The 24456-nt window shown below is 43.4% G+C and overlaps 1 protein-coding gene across 3 annotated transcripts in view; it reads left to right on the top strand.

Moving 5' to 3' along the window:
- CSDE1 (cold shock domain containing E1) overlaps positions 1–23503 on the top strand; it is a 63824-nt gene extending 40321 nt beyond the window's left edge. For all 3 annotated transcript variants that reach the window (XM_083172743.1, XM_083172745.1, XM_083172744.1), the window contains 9 exons: positions 6435–6542; positions 7103–7278; positions 7446–7558; positions 14237–14359; positions 16847–16945; positions 17961–18139; positions 18998–19161; positions 19549–19681; positions 22199–23503. In XM_083172743.1, coding sequence (XP_083028869.1) covers positions 6435–6542; positions 7103–7278; positions 7446–7558; positions 14237–14359; positions 16847–16945; positions 17961–18139; positions 18998–19161; positions 19549–19681; positions 22199–22246 — 1143 coding nt within the window. In that variant the 3' untranslated portion in view covers positions 22247–23503. The remainder of the gene's footprint in view (positions 1–6434; positions 6543–7102; positions 7279–7445; positions 7559–14236; positions 14360–16846; positions 16946–17960; positions 18140–18997; positions 19162–19548; positions 19682–22198) is intronic.
- The last annotated feature ends 953 nt before the right edge of the window (positions 23504–24456 follow it).

Consider the following 24456-nt stretch of genomic DNA (forward strand, 5'->3'; position numbering starts at 1 on the left):
GCGTAAACTTTAATGTCTCTTCCTCTAGTTTTACACTGGAAAGCTTGCCCAATGTGTTATGTAGTTATGCAGAGCCTCCAGTATTTTGTTTCAGTCACAGGAACATGATCACTTGTACCTTTTTTCCAAATGGCATAATAACCTTCCAAAGATTTCCGAAATGAACACACGTTCAAGATCCCTGGTTGGCTTTGGCACCCCATAGTAGTTTATATTGGTACTTGCACAAATTCCTTTTTTTTTTTCTGAATAGTTTTTTTTCCCCTTTTGCTAGTGGCTGGCCCCAATTGTGTAATATATAAATGCTTAATAAAGCCTTTGCCTAGGAATATATGAATGTCCCATTACCACTACATTGCTTCAGCTATGTACCAAACATTTCAATGGTATAATAGTTTCTGCGGTACTTGTGTATTATCACGGTGCCCCCGATTTTCCATCGCAGGGCATTGTACAACCACAAAATCGCATCGCATGCGATGAGACGCGATTATACCCGATTTTTAATTGTACAGGCACCCAGATGCCTGATTCCTATGTTAAATCCCCGACCCGATTTTACATTGTACAACCACCCTGATGGGTAATGACTATGTTCAAATGCGCCCCCCCCCCCCCCCCCATTGTTAACGCCACCCCACTATCAACGCCAACCCGAAACGTGGCGAGCGCAGTGAGCCGGCGAGGGGCGGCGGGACGCGTCCTCCAACCATTTCATACCCCCACTATCCACGTCGGCGTGGAGTTGATTTTCTATAGTGTGGCGAGCGCAGCGAGACACCGAGCCCGAAGCGTGGCGAGCGCACGCGTAATACTTGTGAAGTAATGCGCGGGGCTCAATGCGCTCACCACACTATATAAAATCAACTCAGCGCCGACGTGGATAGTGGGGGTAAGCGCTCCCCACGCTTTGGATTAGCATTGATAGTGGGGTGCCGTTAACAATGGGGGCATTTAACATTGTCATTACCCATCAGGGTCGGGATACAATTAAAAATCGGGTCTGGGTGGGCATTTAACATTGAAATTGCGTCGCATCGCATGCCAGTATAATAAAATTGTACACTCATCCCGGGAAAAGCCTCAAATCGGGTCCATCGCATACCTTAATTAGTGGTATGCGATGCGACGGGCGCCATGATAATACACAAGTACCGTTTCTGCTTGTTTAATGTGCAACATATTTTGGTATCCTACCAGCTGCAGCAAATTAGTGTGCCGTATATTATTATCCTCGGCTGCCGCAACTTATCGGGTGTTTGTTTTTGCCTGCCTCAGGCAGGTGAAACCAGATTCATGATAATTGCACCTAAGAGCTGCGACTTGTAACTTATTTTGAATTCAAGTATTTATGGCTTAAACAGGGGGCCTTTGCACAAGACAATCTGATAGATAAATGCAGAAAATCCCACTTTTTGGTGGGCAGTACACCACCGGGGCTAATGGTATACTGCTGATACTGTGGTAGTGGGTAAAGAAGACCTGTCTGTGTTGATCTCCAACTACTGCAGTAATCAGTGTTTTTTTGTTTTTTGTGCCTCATACGTCCTTAATTGTGCAATATGGTGTGTTTCATTACATTTACACAAACTTTTTATTTATTTTTGTGTGGTAATTGTTTAGAAAAAAGAGAAGGTAAGGTCTGCATGGTGTGAATTTTTTTTTTTTTTTTTTTTAGCGAATAAATTTTTTTACCTATTTGTAAGACTTTGCCTAACATTGCACTGATTTTTAGTGTCTTTGAATTTTTTGAGTGCCTGTTTCAACCGTAAGCTAAAAAGAGTGTACTCCTCTATAATTCCTTTAAAATAAAAGTATAGCGCTGTACTGTGTTTTTTTTTTTTTTAAGATCCAGTAATAAGGTTTCTGTGGGATACGTTTCCTGAAATTTGCAACATATTCACCATTTTCTTCCAATAGCTATGTTTCCTTGGGTCCTGAAAGAGAGGGAGGGTATATTTGTGGCCCCTACCTGCAAGAAAAGTCATGGTCTTAAATAGTTTTAATGCTACAGAGGCAGCTTTTATTCTCCCCACTGTGTACAATAGTTTTATACATAGTGAAGGCTGTATTAAACATGTGGTCTTTCGGCTGCTGTGGCACTAAAGAGCATGCTAGCATGTGTAGTTCCATAGGTGGGGGAGCATATGGGGAGTACCCCCCTGTGTTAAACCTTCTAAAGAGAACAAGTCGAGAAGTTCTCCATAGCCACTAAATCTGATTCTACCTATAATTTTGTAGAATGTACATAAATGATACCTCAAAGGGGATTGCTATAGGCAGCTTCTCTACAGAAGGTTTGACACTAGCTTGGCTTTTCCCAAACGCTTTCTTCAAAGAACACAGTCCAGCTCTTAGTGTTCTCCATGCTTAAGCCCAGACATTGAATTCCTAGTAACTGAGGTACTAATGTAGTCTCCAGTGGATATCCTTAAAACATGGACTGTGTGCCCTGAGGACTGTTTGGAACCCTTGCTCTAGCTCTATAAAGGTACAGGTTGTACTTGTGTAAATACAGTAGGCATTCTTCTGTCCTCAAGGCACACTAACTACTCAAGTTTTAGTAATATCAATGGCTGCGGGAGTCCCTGTATCGTCCATTCGTTTACTGACATGTGGTGAACTATCCACTGGGTACTGGGGACAGAGTATCTTGGTTACCCCAAGACATTTTTTTAGGAGTGGGCGGTGTCCATTTATAAAGTTATCCATACGACCAGCTGAGGACGTCACCCACACAGTCTGTTCTACTTAAAGACGTCACTCGTATAGAGTTCTGTCTTTATAAAGACATATTCCGCCAAATATATATTACATATATATTGCAAGCACATGAATAAAAATAGCATGCCCCTTCACAGAATACAATGTACTGTTATTTTTTGTTTGTTTGTTTTTTTTTACACCAAAAAAAACAAACTTTTTTACTTTAAAAGAGCACATTCCAGTTCACCTTAAAAAGATGTTGAATGCAATACGGTAAATCATGCTGAAAGCGCAGTTCTCCATCCTTGAATACACTCTCGGCGAGTCCCAGTGAAAACCCCATTGAAATACACCAGAGAATTGTAGCGAGAACTGGCTGGCATTCACTGTTTACTTTCAGCGAACAGTGAACATTGAATAGGGTGAATTAGATTTTCAGTGAAAAAGATTCACCGCAAGGAGTGAAAACAGCCTGATTCGACACCCCCCCCCAAAAAAAAAACGGTGCATTGGGAGCATTGACTACTACATAGTATGTACATGTTCAGAAGCCTTTTTCTCTGCCAAAATTGCAGAAGGTATTTAAGGCCGTGATGTATGAACATCCCTCATTAGTTTACTCTTGACTGTTGTACAACATAAAATATTTAAACCTTTGGAGAATTTATCACTAGACTATATGATGTAATAGCATTTCAGAACTGGCAGCTTACATAATTTTTGTTACATGCTTTAAGATCCTTTATTTATTTTTTTACTATGGTTGGGTCTCTTGGCTAAAATGTTAACTATTCGATAAGTATGACTCTTAAAGAGGTTTGGTAGGTGGCTAAACGCACCTTTGCTAGATGAGTTTCCACTGTATATGTCCACATCTCACCTCCTTGGGTGCTAAACAGCCCTTCTGACTCTTCAGTGCTTAGCTCCTCTGCGTTCTACTCATGCAACTTTTTCCATTTGTGTCTTATTAGTGAAATGGTACAAATAGTATGCAAAATCAGCTTCTGCTGGTTAAAATGACATGCTACATGCCTAGCTGTGTGTACTAAATGCTACTTTACAATGTTTAACATATATTTGCAGTCTTATCCAAAATACTCGGGACCAGAAGAATTTTGGATAAGATTCTGTATCTCAGAATATTTTTTATATTTCAATGAGGTATCTTGCATTAATGTTGTGTAAGCACATAAAACACATGTAATACACACGCACATATATTTGTGCATAAAACAAGGTTTCGAAACATGAAACAAAGTTTGTGTACAATCTCAGATACTGAATGAGAATGCCAAGCAATTTTTTTTGGGGTATGGATCATTTGGTCAACCATAAGTTGGTTGACACCACTCGGTCGATATGCTGACTGGTCATTAGGTTGACGCAAGATTAGGTCAGCGTGGGCTAGATTGACAGTGAAAAGGTCGACATGGGGTTTTTCACCATGTCAACCTTTTGACTGCCGGCCTAGCCCGTGTCGACCTAATGACCTGTCACCCTAGTGGTGTTGACCTTATGCTTGTCGACCTAGTGCAGCATGCACTAACTATTTATAGAGGCAATCTCAATTGATCCTGGAATTAACTATAAATTATTTCATGCAGGTTTGCTCCCTTCTGTGACTGACTGACTTAACAAGTCTGCCCACTTTATGTTCTGCTCGAGCAGGGGTGGGGAACCTTTTTTTGTGCCAAGGACCGTTGGTATGGGGAAAAAATCCTTCAGGGGCCATATGCAAAAATTTCTCGTACAAATTGTCCTGCTGCAGCCATCCTAAGCTCCTGCGGCTGTCACTGAATAGGGCTGACAGTCTCCGGCTGCTGTTAATAAAGAGGAATCTCGCGAGAACTACCGACCTCTTGCGAGAATTCCCCTGTACTTGACTCCCGGCAAAGTCACCAGGCGGGGGGTGGGGCCACTCAGAACGGCTACGGGGGCCACATATTGCCCCCGGGCCTGAGGTTCCCCACCCATGTGCTAGAGTATCTAGTAGCTGTTTGACAACATTCCTTGTGTTCAGACCTAGTTTTTCATTGACTAGTCTTTGTATACTTTAGTACCTGGTGCCTATCATTAAGTTTGTAGAGCCATCTTGCTACTGCTGGCACTGCTGCAAGCACACATCTTTCCATGTTCTAGGTTAATCAGTGCTTGTTGCTTACCCATTATTTAAGAAGCGATGCACTGTATTCTTCTCTGCATACCTTTGCCAACTTCTTTAGTTTCAGATATCCTTTCTGTATTATCTGGGGAATAGTGTTTTCATATAATCGGCTGGTGGTCCTAATGGTTTGGCCATTCAGTGTATATTACTTTTTTTTTTTCCTTTATTTCTGCCGGATGGGTGTCTTGATGTCTTCTAGACATGTACAGTACAGAGCCATAGGCGAATCTAGAAATATGCTAATGTGTGGTCCTAGATTGGAGGTATTGAATTTGCGCGCGTCAATTTTAGGGGGCTTGGTCTAAAAGGGGTGTGGCCTCATTTGAAGGGTGTGGCTTAACCTTTAAAAATTGCAGCTTTGTTTTTTTTTGTTTATAAATAAAAGCCATTGCTGGGCAATGGGCAGGGCACCGGGAAAGATTACAGCGGTTTTTTTTTTAAATAAAAGCCATTGCTGGCCTGGCACTGGGCAGGGGCAGTGCCCAGCAATGGCTTTTCAAAAAAAAAAAAAAAGCTTCCTTCTCAGTGCCCTGCCTAGTGCCCAGCAATGGCTTTTATTTATTTAAAAAAAGCACACTGTAATCTCTCAGTGCCCTACTGTAGTACAGGGCCTATAGGGCACTAGGAAATATTACAGCCATTTTGTTTTGTATGCGTTACACTATTCTTAGTTTAATAAAGCACATAGGAAAACCTTTAGACCATCATACTGGGACTATCTGGTGGAGGAGGTGTTATAATTTTGTGGAGAACATGAATACCCTTACCAGAATCGACTCCATTGCTGCAGTGTATCCTCCCCCAACTATTTGATTGCCAGTGCTTTTTCGCAGTTCCAGTTTTTATACAGATGGCCTTCAAAATGTCATTGTTATGCTCCACACTTCCCAGTTTCTTCTATACAGTATCTTCCATATCCTAAATTACAGTGCGGAAGCTTGCAAGTTTTTTGGGGGGTATGCAATCTGCCGCCGCTAGTTCCGATGTGGGAAATAGCGGCGGCTCCCTATTCAATGCTGTCATCAATGACCGCATTGATGCGGGATCACGGCAGAACGGGCCAGACTTCAGAAGCTGGTGGGCCCGTTCTGCCGATTAAAGTCCGTGGATTGTCGTTATCCAGGCCGCAGATCAACAATCCATGGCCGTTTTCGCAGCCCCCTTTGCGCCCATCGGCAGGCGGGACATTGAATCCCGTCTGACGTTATGCGGTCGATCTGACCGCAAATGTGCCTGGGTCACGGTTGTTGGTGGGTATCGACAGCTGTGATCCCACATTGCATACCCCGCTATGAGATATTGCAATGAAAGATGTGGGTGTGACTAAAACAGATGGTCGCAGGACACTGTTTTATAGGCGAGCTCTTGCCAACAGTAAATGGCTTATAGTATTTCTTTGTGGAGTGGGGAAGTAATGCTGGTGTAGGAATCCATATATAGTTTAAGTGCTGGCTGATTTTTAGTGCATTTTCACCTGCAGTGAGCTTTATGTATTTACATTATTTACCTGAAGGTTACAAGTGAAAATCTCTTTAAATGAACTTTGAATTCCTTGTATTTTTAGGAGGGTGAAGAAGGAATCATCTCTTATGAAGATTGTGGCATCAGGCTTACAGTGTCCTATCATCTCAAAGATTTGGAGGGATCACCTGCACCCCAGGTTGGAGATAAGGTGAGTTTTATATTAGTTTGAAAGTGAACTCTGAGCACCCCTGTCGGTTAGTGAGACTCCCAATGATATATCAACCCATACTGACTTAGAAATGGCTGCAGCTTCACTTTATTATGCAAGAAATACCATTCTGGTATTAAGCGCATAAGCGTTCTGTAGTTAGTGGAATTCAATCTGTGCCAATATTTCCAGACGGTGTCAGATCCAACTTTTTTAAAGTCTGATCTGTCTTGTTGGAAACTGCCACTGATTGTCAAATTTACGCCTGGTTTTTGCTGATCAATGGACTTTCCATCAGTTGTAACATTCCGACTGTCGGATCAGACTAAAACTGCCCGGGATTGTCGGAATGTTCATAATCCCGTTGTGAATACCCCCCTTAGTCCAATAATAGTGTGTGTGCGCGCTTATTTGTGCCATGGGACCTTTTCTGGTCTGTATATTTATCCTTAATGGGGTTGTGATCTCTATTAAAAAAAAAAAAAAATGCTTAAAAAACATTAAAATGTGGGATAATAGCTCGCTGCTGTGAAATCACTGCTGACACTTTATTTGTCCAGGTGGAGTTTAGCATTTGTGAAGCCAAAAGGACTGGCCAGCAGAGTGCGGTTTCCATGAAAGTGATGGGCCGCATTTCTAACAGCAAGAGGTTCTATGGTTATGTAGCTACCCTGAAAGATAATTTTGGATTCATTGAAACTTCAAACCATGATAAAGAAATATTTTTTCACTACAGGTAATTATTACATTTTTATTATGGTAGTTCTATTCGATTCTAATTATAAGCTTGATCTGACTTTCCATCTGCACTCCCACATTTAAATATTTTTGAAATATTACACATATGAGTATATATAGAGACTTTCAGTATTTATTTTTCTGCCTCTGATTTATCACATAAAGTGAGTATTCTGGAGATGTGGATAAACTAGAGCTCGGGGATATGGTGGACTACTGCTTGTCTAAAGGCAAAGGAAACAAGGTCAGCGCTGAGAGGGTCACCAAGGTTCATCAAGGTAAGATTCTAAAGCATTTCCAAAAATGAAATAAATGAAGACATTTTGGATGGCTCCTTCGATTCGATGTTTCAAGAAGCAGAATCTAAATAGAACAGTCTTCCAGATCAAAGCAGAAATTGATTTGCCTGCCAAGTCTTTCTACTTTTGACCTTGGGATCAAATCTGCTTTGAAGGCAGTTAACACTGTTCGATTTCATCTCGGCCTCTAGAAGCCAAATCAAATCGAAGCATGTATATTTTAAACTTGATAGAAGTTGTGTTTTATTTTATACTCCAAATGGATGGTAAATCAAGAACAAAAAATGACTGGGAATAGTATAATATGTTCTGACCACAACCATAGTAGAACGAGGCACCTTGCCTGTGAGGGTATTACTTTGTATCATTTTCGCTGTTCCGTCATTTGTGATCACAAGTAATACACACAACCTAAAATGTGTTCACTTTTTGGTTTCGGCCTTGACTACTGTTCAGCTTTTCCATGTTGATCTTTTGACCCTGTCAACCTAATGTATGTTGACCTGTTTACTGCATCTAATTAGTGTAGATCTCTTATACAACACCCCTGGAAAAGCTCTTTAACATAAGCTTTTCCAAGTTTTTTTTTTTTTTTTTTTAACACTTGTGACCATTTTTGTTAATTTCATAAACACTTTTTTTCATTCATGCCAATGGTGGTCACTGGGACAGTGGGGTGTGGGTGGAGCTTCAGCTACAGGCACCAAGTAGAATAGAGTTCTTCAAGTGCAGCCCAGGCTCCTCCTCCTCCACGCCCCTACAGGCTTCAGTTGTTTCTTGGTGCCTCAAGGCACAGGTACCATGGGACAGGGCTCCGTGCCCTGTCTGATATCTTCATTTTTTTTTTTTTTTTTTCTATTTTTACACGGAGACAGCGTTACGCTGCTCCCCTGTGGCTGGCAGCGGCGCGCTGACTTCCATAGCCAGACCCGCCGCTCTCCTCATGACACGGAGGACGCCGCGCTCCACCACAGGTAAGCAGGCCCTCCATGTGAGGTGACGCGCAAACCTTTTAAGTGCGCACCGCTAGCGGTCGAGTCACCGGGCGGGGTGCAGCCCGGGTGACCCTGGCAGTGGCACCCAGTCCTTTCTGCGCGGCCACTAGACCACCAGGGAGCCGTACTGTGGAGCGCCATTTTTGTTAATGGCGCAGGGCACTGATGGTTCCAGGGGAGGCGGGACCTTGATCCACAGCTCCCCGCCTCCACGCTCAGAGCGGCATAACGCTGTTTTCCCGCCTGAGCTTAGCTTCCCCACGCCCCAGCAGCGTACTGAAGACGCCATTACGCGGGACTACACGGTGGGAGAAGTGCACCAGAATCCCTGCTCCTCTACACGCTACAGGAACAGGTTTTTCAGCAGCCCTCTGTACCTCAGTATTTAGCTGAGAGTCAGAGAGTATAGTGTCTTTTCTACTGTCATCCATCTGTATACCTTTATAGTTTCAGAGGGTGTTACTGTCCACTGTATTATTGTTACTCAGTGCGCACAGGGCCTGTCTGTGTTAACATGTCACAGAAAAACCCCAAAGCAAAGCCAGCTAGGGATACACCTAAACTGCATGCTTATACATGCGCTAACTGTAAGGAGAATTATTCCTCCATACAGGAGCAAGCTGGTTTGTGTGAACGCTGTTCTGCACAGGACTCCCTGGGGGGCCCCTCAGTCCCAACACATGGGGAACCCAGTTGGGCTTCCACTCTCTCAGCAGCCATGAAGGAGTTAGCAACTCAGTTAGCTGCAAACAGAGTCTGCTGCGCAGCCATTGCCAGCTCAGCCTGCTGTTGCTGCATCAGAGCCATCCTGGGTACAGGGTTTATCCTCCTCTGTTCAGGATTTAGTCCAAGTGTCTGCTTCTCTGCAGTCTGCATTGAGGGCTCCACCTAAACGCAAAGCACAGGCCCCTTTAGCTTCTAATCAATCAGATGCGGGGGATGACTTGGACGACCAGGTGGGGGTCGACAGACGATGATCCTGACATAGATGATGTCGACATAGATGAACCTGACAAGGAGGAAAGGATGACCCAGTCCAGAGTAGACTCCTTAGTTAAGGCTGTTAGGATGTCTCTCAATATTCAGGACACCCAGGCCACAACACCTGACACACTTCTTTTTAAAAAGAAAAAGAAGGAGTTGGCTCTTTTTCCCTCAAATTCAGACTTAAATGAGGTTTTATCTGAAGCGTGGCAACACCCTAACAAAAAGTTTTTAGTGTCCAAACGCCTGATTTCCTTCTTTCCGTTCGCGCCAGCGGACCGTAAGAAATGGGAGGAGCCTCCACAGGTTGATGCTCACGTGGCCCGCCTGGTTAAGGCTACTACCCTTCCCATTCCTACAGTGGCCTCTCTCAAAGATCCTACTGATAGGAAGATTGAGCACTGCCTAAAGTCTGTGTTTTCCAATGCTGGCGTGTCAGCAAGACCGGCTATGGCTTCAGCCTGGGTGGCAAAGGCGATTGCAGCTTGGGCTGACTCCCTACAGGAGCAGATATCCTCAGGTACACGTCGCTCTGAATTGTTATCAACGGTGGACCTCATTAGGGAAGGGGCCACATACCTGGAAGAGGCAGCGATAGATGCAGCGGCCCTCTCCTCAAAAATTTCTGCCTCTTCAATTGCTGCCCGACGTGCACTGTGGCTGCGCACTTGGAACGCAGATTCTGATTCCAAAAAGGCATTAGAGGCCCTTCCATTTTCAGGGGAGGTACTGTTCGGCTCTGAGCTGGATAAGATTGTAGCCACCATTGCAACGTCCAAGACAGCCTTTCTGCCTTCGGCACCAGCTAGGCCTAGATCTCAGTCCTTTCGGACCTTCCGTCCACAGGGGAGACCCAGGGGTCAGCCTTCATCAAGGGCGCAGCCCGCCGCAAGGCGTCCATCCGCTCCCAAGACCAAACAGTCCTGGGCGGGTCGCCGTCAGGCCCCAAAACAGGCCGACAAGCCCTCAGCATGAGGATCAGGCGGCCCACCAACCACATCAGGTGGGCGGTCGCCTGTTGTCATTTGCCGGGGTTTGGCAGGCCACTACCACCGACAGGTGGGTAAACACCATAGTGACCCAGGGTTACTCCCTCTCCTTTCAGGGGCGTCCGCCATCTCGGTTTTTCACAACAAGCATGCCCCGGGAGAAGGACAGAGCGGCTGCTCTGGCCAGCTCCATTCACTCCCTGCTGGCAGCAGGGGTCATAGTGCCTGTCCCGCTTTCTCAGCGAGGAGCAGGTTTCTACTCAAGCCTGTTCCTGGTGACAAAGCCGGACGGGTCATTCCGGCCCATCCTCAACTTGAAAGGCCTGAACAAACACCTCTGCATTCCCAAGTTCAGGATGGAGTCCCTCAGGTCTATCCTGCAAGCTCTGGAGCCGGGGGACTTCATGGCATCCCTGGACATCCAGGATGCCTACCTCCATGTGCCAATTCGGACGGACAGCCAGTGCTACCTCAGGTTTGCGGTCAAGAGCAACCACTACCAGTTTATAGCCCTCCCCTTCGGGCTGTCAACCGCGCCACGAATCTTTACAAAGATTATGGCCACCATGGCAGCGGCCCTGAGGGCCCAGGGCGTTCGTCTACTACCATATCTGGACGACCTCTTGATACTAGCTCAATCCGCACAGACACTCCAGGGGCATCTGGAGCTAACGGTTTCCCTCCTGCAGACCCACGGCTGGCTCATAAATTGGAAAAAGTCCTCAACAACCCCATCACAGCGGATGGTGCATCTCGGAGCCGTGATAGACACCAAAACCCTCAGGGTTTACCTGCCGGAGGACAAGTGGATACTTCTCAGAGACCTCATCAAGCTCTTCCTGAAGCAGCACAGAGTCTCGGTGCACTTGTGCATGAAAGTCCTAGGCAAGATGGTCTCTTGTTACGACATGGCGGAATTTGCGCAGTTCCATTCCAGGCCACTGCAGAGGGAAATGCTGCGTCACTGGAACCGTTCCCAACCAGGCCTAAAGTCACAGACCTTTGTCCTGTCCAGGCAGACACGCCTGTCGCTCACATGGTGGCTCAGTCCTCTAAACCTTCAAAAAGGGCGCCAGTTTATCATTCCTCAGTGGGTGATGTTAACGACGGACGCCAGCCTCCGAGGGTGGGGAGCTGTTCTGGCAGAACACTCCTTCCAAGGCCGTTGGTCAAGGGAGGAGGCGCTGCTCCCAATAAACATACTGGAGCTAAGAGCCATCCTGCTAGCCCTCAAGTCGGCAGGCCCTCTGATTCACTCCAAACCGGTGAAAATACAATCGGACAATGCCACTGCGGTGGCATACGTCAACCGCCAGGGGGGGACCAGGAGCCTAGCTGCCATGAGGGAGGTAACATCCATTCTGCAGTGGGCAGAACATCACCTGTTAGCTTTGTCAGCGGTACACATCCCAGGGGTTCAGAACTGGGAGGCCGACTTTCTGAGCCGCCAGGAGGTACAGTCAGGCGAATGGGGGCTCCACGAGGACGTGTTCCAGGAACTAGTCAACAAATGGGGTCTCCCGCAAATAGACCTAATGGCCTCAAGCGTCAACAAAAAGTTACCCCGCTACGGGGCTCGCTCAAGGGACCCACAGGCATATCTGGTAGACGCCCTGTCGGCTCCATGGCCATTCTCCCTGGTCTACATCTTTCCCCCAGTAGCACTGCTTCCAAGAGTCCTCAGGCGCCTCAAACAAGAAGGGACCACAGCAATCCTTCTAGCCCCAGACTGGCCCCGCAGAGCCTGGTACTCGGACCTTCGGGAGATGTCTCTGCAGCCACCTTGGAGGCTGCCAGCTCGTCCGGACTTGCTAGTACAAGGACCATGCCTTCATCCGAATCTAGGCAGGCTAGCTTTGACGGCGTGGCTCTTGAAACGGAAGTTTTAAGAGAGAAAGGTTTTTCTTTACCGGTCATAAAAACCATGATAGCAGCAAGGAAACCGGCTTCTTCCCGGATCTACTATAGAATCTGGAATGCCTTTTTCGCCTGGTGTGCAAAGAAAAAACTTCCGCCTAGGGAGTTTCGTCTTTCCAGGATCCTGGCCTTCTTGCAGGCGGGCCTGGATTTGGGCCTTAGGTTGTCCTCCTTAAAGGTCCAGGTTTCCGCTCTCTCTATTTTGTTTCAGCGGAAATTAGCAAAGAGGATGGCTATACAGACCTTTTTACAAGGCGTCCTTCACATACAACCTCCCTTTGTGCCCCCAATCCAGCCTTGGGACCTCACAGTGGTACTCTCAGCACTGCAAAAACCACCGTTTGAGCCCCTAGAATCTGCAGAGCTCAGGTGGCTAACATGGAAAACGGTGTTCCTACTGGCTATTTCTTCAGCCAGAAGAGTTTCCGACCTGTCAGCATTATCCAGTGCATCTCCGTATCTGGTGTTCCACCCGGACAGGGCAGTCTTAAGAACTAAAAAGGAGTTCCTGCCCAAAGTTATTTCCAGTTTTCACATAAACCAGGATATTGTTGTCCCTGCCTTCTCCCAGTTGGAGGACTCCCCAGAGTTGCGCTCTTTGGATGTTACAAGAGCTTTAAAAGTTTACGTTAATAGGACTCAATCCTTACGCAAGACAGAGGCCCTGTTCGTGCTCTATGATGCAAACAAGAGAGGTTGGCCGGCAACGAAGCAGACATTGGCTCGATGGTTGCGGCTAACTATAAAACAGACTTATGTATCTTCTAATAAGCCAGTTCCATCCTCTGTCAGAGCCCACTCCACGCGTTCGGTAGCAGCCTCTTGGGCGGCTCATCAGGGAGCCTCAGCAGAACAGTTGTGTCGCGCGGCCACTTGGTCCTCTCCACACACCTTTTTAAAATTTTACCATTTTGACACGTTCGCCAGGGCAGATTCTGCTTTTGGGCAACGCGTCATCAGTGCAGCTCGGGTGCGTTCCCTCCCGTAAAAGGGACAGCTTTGGGACGTCCCACTGTCCCAGTGACCACCATTGGCATGAATGAAAAAAGGGGATTTTGGTCCTACCTGTAAAATCCTTTTTTCTGAATCCATGGTGGACACTGGGCGCCCGCCCTCGCACACTGATCTACAGTAATGGGGGTCGGCTTACACCTTCCTGAAACTTATTCTTCCTTTGGGTTGCTGGTTTCTTTCCTATTTCTCTTCCTTTTCCTGTACCTTGCGGGTAAGCTGTTGAACAAACTGAAGCCTGTAGGGGCGTGGAGGAGGAGGAGCCTGGGCTGCACTTGAAGAACTCTATTCTACTTGGTGCCTGTAGCTGAAGCTCCACCCACACCCCACTGTCCCAGTGTCCACCATGGATTCAGAAAAAAGGATTTTACAGGTAGGACCAAAATCCCCTTATTAGCTTTATCCTGGCATTTTCTGCAAGATATTAATCAGGCTATAGTGTGTTTAGAGATGCATGAGGCTAATCTGGCTGGAGAAGTGCATGCGAATAGGGAGTGCTGAGTCGTACACTCTTGTACATGCATTAATGCATGACCACTCCACCCAAAATGGTCTCTAGATCACAGCGCTGCATGTAGAGCTTGGCTTTTCTTAGTCTTTAACCATCCATACGTAACTGGCTTGATAAATACTTTTATGAACACTTGAGAAATCAGCAGTTGTGTTTAGTATGTTCACTATGACTAGTGTAAAATGCTTTGCCACAACTAATACCACTTGTATCTTTTTGCTATTCTGAACTTTTCTTTTTGTATTTTTAGTTAATGGCTCAAGTGATGATGAAGTGAATCCAACCGTGTACTGGGGCAAAGTAGTGCGACCCTTGCGGAGTGTAGATCCAACACAAACGGAGTATCAGGGCATGATTGAGCTTTTAGAAGAGGGTATGGATTTTACTTTGTGTTAGACTTGGTGTAGACTCTTAACGTTATAAGTACACTTTCATATATTTGCAGCGAAGTATCGTTTTTTTTTATTTTTTATACTTCATAGAGAAGTTTAGGATTATGGAATGCTAGTACTTCACTTAACCACTTATCTAGCAGACCTATTAATATCCAAGAATATCCCCAAAATGTGTCATTTTAAATGATATAAAAAAGTTTTAGTACAGTTTTATGAAACTTGTAGATTGCGTCAATAACATCTGAATTACTTAACTACTGAATTAAGGGCTAATAGTTTTTTAGGTACTTGTGTAATATCTGGGGGCGCACGATTTTTTTTTCATTGTCTTGCATCGCATGCAATATAGTGGCATACAATTCATGCGATGCGATTATTTTCATTGTAAAGACCCGATTTTTAACTGTATCGTCACCCATGGGTGATTTCATACCCCCACTGTCCAACTACACACGGAGTTGATTTTTTATAGTGTGGCGAGCGGATGCAGAATATATTTAAAGTAATCCGCTGTGCTCACCACACTATATATAAAATCAACTCCATGCGTAGTTGGATAGTGGGAGTATGAAATCACCCATGGGTGACTATACAATTAAAAATCAGGTCTTTACAATGAAAAATCGCATTGCATCACATCGCATGCCTTTAGTGGCATGAGATGAGAAAATCGGGCGCCCAGATAATACACAAGTACCGCTTTTTATATGATTTGATTACCTAGAAACACCGGTAACCATTTTAGATACTTTTCTACAGTTTAAAAAAAAAAATGATATTCATTGCTATTCTTTACACATGCATGAAGAACAGCCAGAAGTTGGTGGTGGCCCTACGGATCAGAGAGTATTTCTGTCTGGGATCGGGGTAGGGTGCTAATGCAGTGTTATTTGTAACGCCCATCATAGCTCCCCCCAGCAGTGCCTGTTGCTGAGTAAGAGAAGGCAAGTTGAAGCTTTCTGTCCCCTGATCTCCACCTTAAGGTTGGGATGCTAGAAGACTCTTCCTGCAGATGTAGCTGGGCAATTCTTTTAGGATGTGCCCCATTTTATACTAAGGCCAGCAGGAAGACACAAAGTGGTTTTCAAAGCAACAGAGGGTCATGCTGGGCAGGCTGAGCTCTGGGAAAGCCTGGCATAGTTATGAGATGCCACCACCCCAGGCAAGTGAATAAGCTGGTGAAGCATATTACTGATTCATGCCTAGGTTCAACATCATTTTGGAGTGTCCTAATCTTACACTGGCTACAATAATTGAAGTACATTTTATCATAATCGGACCCTACTAAAGGAGAGTTAAAGGGATTCTCAGTGTTTTGTAAAACTCTATAATATATAATCTGTAGATTACTTTTTGATACACCAATAGCTCAAAGGTTCACAAAGTGGGTGGTACATGGCACATGCAGGGATACCATGGGTTGTGTCCTATGTCCTATGACTAAATTATTTATGGTAATTCTAATCAGCAAAACCAGCATTTGGGGTTGACAGTCCTAAAAGCAGCAGTGCCCACCACCATGTAACTGAGCCGTTGTGATCACTATCGCTTAGTAATTTGCAGTCACTTGCTAAGCAATTTGTCTACAGTTTAACTGCCTGCACTCACTTAACTAGCGGGCAATAGTGACGTGCGGGGCCACCATCGCTCGGGGGCATACACACCTAGCGATCTGCTCAGTAATCTAGTCAGATTGCTTAGAAAAGGGAACACAATTGCTCCATGTGTATGCCCCTCAAGGATGACAGGTAAGTACAATTTACTTACATCTATTAATGAATAAAACTTTTGTCTAGAGGTGCCTTGAAAATAATAAAGATAATCTAGGATGCCAGAGATTCAAGAAAGTCTGTGAACCGCTGGGCTAATATAATATACAGGATTGGGAATCCTATGGAACTGGGAGATTTGTTCACTAACAGGCCTGTACTTACGATATGCGGCAGGTACTGAGGTACAAAGAGGATTCTTCACCATTAGAGCAGTAACATTCTGGAACTCCTTGCCGTAGGGGTGATTACAGAAACTACTGTTAATTAAGTTAAATCAAAACTGGATGCATTTTTGGCCACTAAGGGAATCCTATAGATATGACTTAAGTCAGTAGTTACAAGTCAGATAGGTTGAACTCTATGGACTGACGTATTTTTAACTTAATTTACTATGTTACATTGCTACGTATCGCTGCTAACTGTAGTGGGATCATGATGTGAATGATTAGTGGCATGTTGTCAGGTCTCCAGTGAAGTGAATTGGGAGGTAAGCACATGGCTCAACCTAGCTCCCATTCACTTCATTGCCCTTTCTCTGCTATGCTGCCATGTCCTTGCTGTGATACGGGGTGTCATATAAGGATGTAAGGGGACACCTCTGTGTGTATAAATATACTTTTAATTTAGGTTTTTAATTTTCATGGTTGATGCTTTCATAAATTGACAGTAAGTATTTTTTTTTTTTTTTTATAGTTGTTGACAAAGAAAAGATAGCTGAAGAGACTCCTGAGCAAACTGAGGAAGCAGAAGCCGAAACAGAGGCTGAAGCCAGCACAGAAACAAACCAGCAAGGTTGGTTTATTGTAGCCCCCTCTTGCTTGAAATATTAATATTGGGAGTGTTGGCTAACCCTTTTTATACCTGAATATTAGTTTAGTTAATTTGTCAGTGATTGTTTTAGAGGAAAAAAATGCCTTCTACTAAGCCATACCCAGTCAGTGTAATGCAACATGAGGCGCTGTGATTTCCCTTTCCATATTGGTTATATTCTGGGTACTTTTGTATTAGCAGGGTGCCCTATTTGCATATGTACGGCACCATAGGAAAATCTCATTGCATGCGGTTTTTTGCATGCAATGCAATTTTCCTATGTAATTCACTGCTTTCTACCCTCGGGCGGTGCGATCCGATCCGATCGCATCGCACGCAAAATCGCATTTGATTGTTTAGGGTGCAATGCCATTTACTTTACTATACACTTCTATGACATGCTGTCCACGTCACCCCGAAGCATGGCGAGCGCAGAGAGCCCCACGAGGGGTGGAGGAACGTGTCCTCCCGACCTTTTCATACCCCCATTATCCACGTCGGCGTGGAGTCTATTTTATGTAGTGTGGCGAGAGCACAGAGCCAGAAGGGTGGCGAGCACAGCGGATTATGTTACAAGTATTCCGCGGGGCTCGCTGTGCTCGCCACACTATATAAATTCAACTCCACGCCGATGTGGCTAGTGGGGGTATGAAAAGGTCGGGAGGACGCATTCCGCCACCCCTCGCCACGCTTCGGGGTGGCGTGCCTAATTCTCATTGCATCTCATAGAAATGTATAGTAAAGTAAATGGCATAAAATCCTATGAAATCGCATGCGATAGAATCGCACCGCCCGAGGGTAGAAAGCAGTGAATAAATTACATTGGAAAGCGCATTGCATGCAATCGCATCGCAAGCAAAAACCGCATGTGATGCGATTTTTCTTGCGCAGAATCGCCCACTAAGCAATTTGCTTAATGGCTGCCCTGCTAATACATAAGTACCATATTCTGTGTGTTGTGCACGTTTACAACCTCTGTGTGACTCTCTTGTTTCAGAAAGCATGAAAGGATGCCTTTTCCCCTTTGGCATTGTGGGAATGGTAACTAAAGCCGATTGTCTGCAGAAAGGAGAAACTGTGAAGTTCCAACTTTGTGTTCTTAGTCAAAATGGGGAAACCATGGCCTGCAACATAGAGCCCATCCGCAGGGGTACTGTTGAATGTGTGAAAGATCAGGTGAGGTGTTAATGACCAATTTTGAATTGATATTCTGAAACCTATATTTGTCTTAAAGTGGTTCTACAATATTTAGATTTTGCCACGACAGCCGCATTGTACTATGGGCGAGCACTGTGTATGCTTTCATGTCGGCTGGCTGTTTTGTGTTTTTACTACACAAAAATTGTCGCTGCGGATTAGAGATAGTGGCTGAGGCAGTGTTACAGATTGCGAGATAGGTCAGAGGGCCACATGGTAAAGACTTGCCTATATTACTGATGACTCCTGGAAGCATGTGAAGGAGCGTTAAGGCCCATACACACTGGGAGACATTAAGCTGAAAGCTGCTCAAAACAGCCTGTTTGAGCGGCTTTCAGCTCAAAGCCGCCCAGTGTGTATGCCCCAGCGATGAGCGCTGCTGCGTGCTCCCGCATCATTGCCGGGAAAGCCGCTCATCTGCTGGTTATACCAGCAGATGAGCGGCGTTGAGGATCCCCCATCTGTCGGTGCCGGGTAGGGGGAAAGCCGCTCAGTGTGTATGCACCGAGCGGCTTTCCCCGCAGCGGTGATTGACATCATCGCTGTCCATACACGCTGGGCATAGTCGCCCAGTGTGTATGGACCTTAAGGAGAGATGGCTGAGAGATATTTGAAGGATGAGCTGTGGTTTCCCCTGAAGCCTGCTTTGAGCACAGCTACTGCTGCTCTTGGCCATTGCATGCACTGTAGAGCACTGCTATTCTCCTTATCGTAATGGTCACTCTTACTAAAACGGTCACTGCTCATCTCCCTCTTTTGTCATTAAAGTAAAATGTTTCATGCACCTCATTTTTAATCAATAAATGTTCTATGTTAATAAATATTTTTTTATTCCAGTTTGGCTTTATCAACTATGAAATAGGAGACAGCAAAAAACTTTTCTTCCATGTGAAGGAGATTCAGGATGGTGTTGAACTGCAGGCTGGGGATGAAGTGGAATTTTCAGTTATCCTTAATCAGCGAACTGGGAAGTGCAGTGGCTGTAATGTTACACTACTAAGGTAAATGTCTGTATAAATGAATGTTCTGATGTTCCCTAATGTCGCTATGTGTATTTGTGTTTGCCAATTGGATGGTAAGTTTTTATATAGTACGGCTCCGCAATAATTTAGCTCCATGTGCCTCAACAAAGGATTGGCAAACAATTCTGTTTAAATAGATTTAAATGGTTTTTGTGCTTGTTTGGATTATGTCTATTATTTCTAAACTTTATGACTAAATCCTGGATTTGTGGTATGTGGCAGCTTTAAACTGGGTGATTAATTACCAATGACCGTGTATATGTATATAGATCATTTGTTAAATAAAGTCTTATAATGTATTTTGCAATAGAATAAACTATGATGGCAATTCTGCAACACTGATATATTCTTTCTCCACTATTGCAGCAAAGGCCCTGAAATGGTAGCAGCCCCTCGCCCAGACAGATTAGTGAGTCGGTTAAAAAGCATAACCTTGGATGATGCGAGTGCGCCACGTCTCATGGTCTTGCGTCAGCCCAAAGGACCAGATAATACAAAAGTAAGTTATTGAAACTAGAAAATCCAACTGACATCTGATGGTCACAAAGTAAAGGTTCTGCTTTTGCAGTAGCTGTGTATTTATTACAAAATAGGTTTTGGGGTGGGGGGAGCTTAAAGGGGAACTGGTAAAACCAATAACATAATTATTCAACCAGTCACTAGCTACTGAAGTAATCCCAGAGGACTGGAAAACAGAAATTGATGGAAACACTCTTTAAAACAAAGAGTTGTAGAATATCTAAACCAGCAATTTACAGGATCCAAACAGTATGGGTTTACTGGGGGAAGGTAATGTCAAACAAATCTTATTGACTTTTTTTGACTGGGTGACTAAATAGATCAAGGTGGGGCTGTAGATGTAACTTATCTAGACTTTAGTAAGGCTTTTGACACTGTCCCACATCGCAGACTGTTAAAATCCAATCCCAAGCTTTCAAGTTTATTTAAGATAGTTCAATGGATAAGTGCATGGTTGCAGGACAGAAAACAGTTGTGTTAAATGGAGTACAGTCAAAAGAGGGAAAGGTTACAAATGGGGTGCCCCAGGGATCTGTACTAGGACCAGTGCTTTTTAATATCTTTATTGGTGATACTGCAAATGGAACTGAGGGTAAAATGTGCCTTTTTGCAGATGACACAAAGGTATGCAACAGGCTATTCACACCAGGAGGGGTAAAACAAATGATTGATTGATCTAGGTAGATTAGAGGAATGGTCAAGAGAATGGCAACTACAGTTTAATGCCAAAAAATGCAAAATCATGCACTTGGGTCTCAAAAAGCCAAAGACTAAATATAGTATAAATGGCACTATAATGGTAACTACTGAGGAAGAGAGAGATCTAGGTGTCACTATTTCAGAGGACTTAAAGGCAGGTAGGCAATGTAACAAAGCAATGAATAAGGCAAGTCAGATGATTGGTTGCATAGGGAGAGGTATCAGCAGTAGAAAGAAAGACGTAATAATGCCACTGTATAGGTCATTGGTACGACCTCACCTAGAGTATTGTGTTCAGTTCTGGAGGCCATATCTCCAGAAGGATATAAATACATTAGAGACTGTACAAAGAAGGGCAACTAAAATGGTGCATGGCCTACATCACAAAATGTACTAGGAAAGACTAAAAGATCTTAATATGTATACTTTAGAGCAGAGAAGGGAAAGGGGTGACATGATAGAAACTTTCAAAGATATCAAGGGCTTTAACAAGGTACAGGTGGGAGACATTCTTCACAGGAAGAGGAGCAACAGAACACGAGGACATGCACTGAAACTAGAGGGAGGAAGATTCAGGGGAAATGTGAGGAAGAATTACTTCACAGAAAGAGTAGTAGATAAGTGGAATAGCCTCCCATCAGAGGTGGCAGACGCAAATACAGTAGTACAATTTATACATGCTTGGGATAGGCATATTGATATCCTTACAAAGCAATAAGGATCAAAATGGTTTGAGGTAACCTGTTTAAAAAAGAGGCAAACTAGATGGGCCAAGTGGTTCTTTTCTGCCGTCAAATTCTATGTTTATGCAGTGATTGCCATCAAAGCTGTTTCTATGTTTTACCTGAAGGGTCTGAAGTGTAGTTGTCTGAGTGATAATGTGGTAAAGGCTTAAGCCCCGTACACACAGGGGATATATCACTCAGTATCCCGTTTGCATCAGCGACCAGAGATGGTCGCTGATGAAAAAGAAACTGCCCGGGGGGAGCCCGGCAGTGGAAATCAGCTGGTCGCAGGAGCATGTTCCTGTGACCAGCGATCACTACGGGGGAGAAAATGTGAGCGTGCACCCAGCGATATATCGCTGGTGCACACTCCCATCGCGGGCAATATGGTCGCTCAGCGACCATATTGCCCGCAATATTAGACAAAATCGCCCCCATGTGTACACAGCCTTAGGAATCTAATGTGAAGTGTGTATTGGAAAAAAAAAGTCTGATTTGTTTAGTGATTAACCACTTGACTGGAGCGTTTCAGATATGATTACGCCAGGCTGGGCTTCCTTGGAACACAATGATGGTGGTTTTATCCATGATCTATTGGTGTGTTCAATTTTCTATATTTAATAGTTTTTTAAACCTTCTGTTCTTAATCTAATTCAATTTTAAAACTGACCATTGTATGAATATAAAAAAATATTCACCAGTTACTAATTAAAAATATTCACCAGTTACTAATTATTTACCAATAGAGCTGCATTTGCTGCTGACTGACTTTATTTTAGTTCATAATTACGGGCATGGTCCACCTGAAGTGGACTAAATCACTCTGAATGAATAAATGGATTACAGCTGGGGCTCAGGTCTGATGGGGCAAGATAATCTAAGTAGCGCTTGAATAAAATTGTAGACCAGTTTCCATGTTTAAAACACTGCAGTTTACTGCTGTCTGAATGTAATGAAGTGCGAACCCATACTCTCATTTAGGCATTCCTTTCAAACTTCCTAGACAATTCATTGTTAACCTTGTGGCTCTGCAGAAAAAAAACAAAAAACTTTTTTTTTCTTCCTCTCTGCAGGGATTTGTCATAGAGAGAAAGATCCGTCAAGTTGGTGTCATCGAGTGATTTGTTTTCCATCCAGTAAAGCACATTACCTAATGAAGTATGATCAAACCAAGGGACAATGTGAAGAGCAACATCCTCTCTTTGCAACCCGCAAATGCAGAGAATCTTATTATATATAACAGTTACATCCATTTTTTAACACCTTGCATCTTGAGTTCGTCAGGATAATCTTGAGAAACAAATCCCTTTTTTTTTTTTTTTTTAAATTATGCACATTTGCAAGTGAGGAGTTGAAGCCTTAGTATATTTATATTTTTTTCCCCTATTCTGCTTTTTTATTTTATTTTTTCCTCTTAAGCTTTGATTTTTGAATTATTTTGAATTGTGCATCTCAACGCAATTTTTTTTTTTTTTTAACCTCATTCATGTCTGATATGACTGACTTAAACCTTCAAAATTCTGCCTTCTATATTGTTTAGTATATATTTCGCCTCCATCAATTGCTAATTTGGAATGTTTGTTTGTCCCCCTTATGTCAAAGGACCAGATAGTAAGGGCGGAATATATACTACTCAGCAAGTCACTAGTCACTGAAGAGTAAATTTCCCTCATCTATCTATATATAGATATATATAGATATATCTATCTATCTATATATCTATCTATATTTTAGACCGCACAGGATTCTAAAATAATTTTTTGCCTCCTTTTTGTTAAGTGACTTTGAGATGCAGATATCCAAGGGTGACATGTGCCATCAGTGTGATGTTAAACATATTTGAGAACGCACAGTTTTGTTTTGTCGTTTTGCTGCTTGTGACAAGGCAGCTTATAAATGTTCATGAAATGTAAAGAGAAAATGTGCCTGAATTATTTTTTTTTTTTGTTAATTTTTTTTCCAAGTTTACAGAAACCACTCATTATACTGTTGAAATCTTTATGCTTTTGATGGCTATACTGATATGTACATCAAGGTAAATAGAGACTGTACCTGTCTGGGTTGTTTTTTCTATTTTATTTTTTATGCTCCCTCATCACAACCAGGGCCCTTGTAGCATTTTTTTTTCCCTAACAATCTGCCACCATAAACTATCAAGCCAGAAAATACATTTTGTCTTTAGTATTTTAAACCAGAAAGACCAGGAGCTATTTTCTCTGGGTTGATGGATTATAATTTTTTTTTTTTTAACTTCTGTTCTGATTTAGGGGATCGATGGTTGGAGACTTACCTTACATTTGTAAAAACAAAACCTGGCTCCAATTTTTCTGTTTAATGGCAAAAAAAATTGAAAAATAGAATAAAGTTTTACCAATTAATTTTGTTATCTTGTGATTTTTTTTTTATTTTTTTTTAACTGACACCTTCTCAGTTGAAGGTAAATGCTGGCCTGTACCACACCACCTGCTTATGGAGGTTTGTCTTACTAGCGGCCATGCTATACCCTGTCTTTAAAAAAAATAAAGTCTGAACTATTATTACCAATAATAATTTTATTTTCAATTTGCATCCGCCTTAAAATTAAATTCACAATTGTATCCTATTATCACGCATATAGCAAATCTTTCTTGCATGTGATCTAGTTAAACACTTAACCTGAACTGTATGATCTGAGTAACCATTATACCAGTGGTTCCCAAACTGGTGCTACGGTACCCTGGGGTGCCTCCTATTCTCTTGTAGGTGTGCGTTGGGTTGGTGGTCCAGGACGAAGTCAGAATATTCACGGTCAATTATGTAGGCATAACCAGTGCTTGTGGGTTCTTATTAGCTGGACAAACTTGGCTCATTTGGTTTTAACGCTTATAACCATCCAGCATGCCTCTCTGCAAAAGCAACTTAGATCTGTATCCCCCTCTCATATCCACAAGCATATGATCTATCATTTTCTATGTATGTGTGGCTAGGCTGAATATGTTCTAGAATTGCATTGCCACCAGTTGGTCTGTAGAAATCCCCTTGAATATTAAGCGAATTGCGCTTCTATGGAGAGCCATATGTTCTTTGAGATTGTCGTTTGCCCATAGAAAATAGGCCACAATCGTGTTTAAAAAAATAAATAAGGAACTGGCTGGTACAAATTACTGTGTTTTTACTCTTTTTGCCTGAATGTGGTTATGAAAATGGATCTCCTGGTTCAACATAATAAAATATAAACAAAGTGCAACCCAGGCATTTGAAATGACCTGGTTTTTAGAAAGAAAATGTTGCCGTTATAAAGTATCTTGTTTTACATGGATCACCAAAATGATCACTAGATCATCATTTGGAT

This window comes from Crinia signifera, chromosome 2, assembly GCF_055691185.1.
Source record: "Crinia signifera chromosome 2, ASM5569118v1, whole genome shotgun sequence".
NCBI classification, from domain to species: Eukaryota; Metazoa; Chordata; class Amphibia; order Anura; family Myobatrachidae; genus Crinia; species Crinia signifera.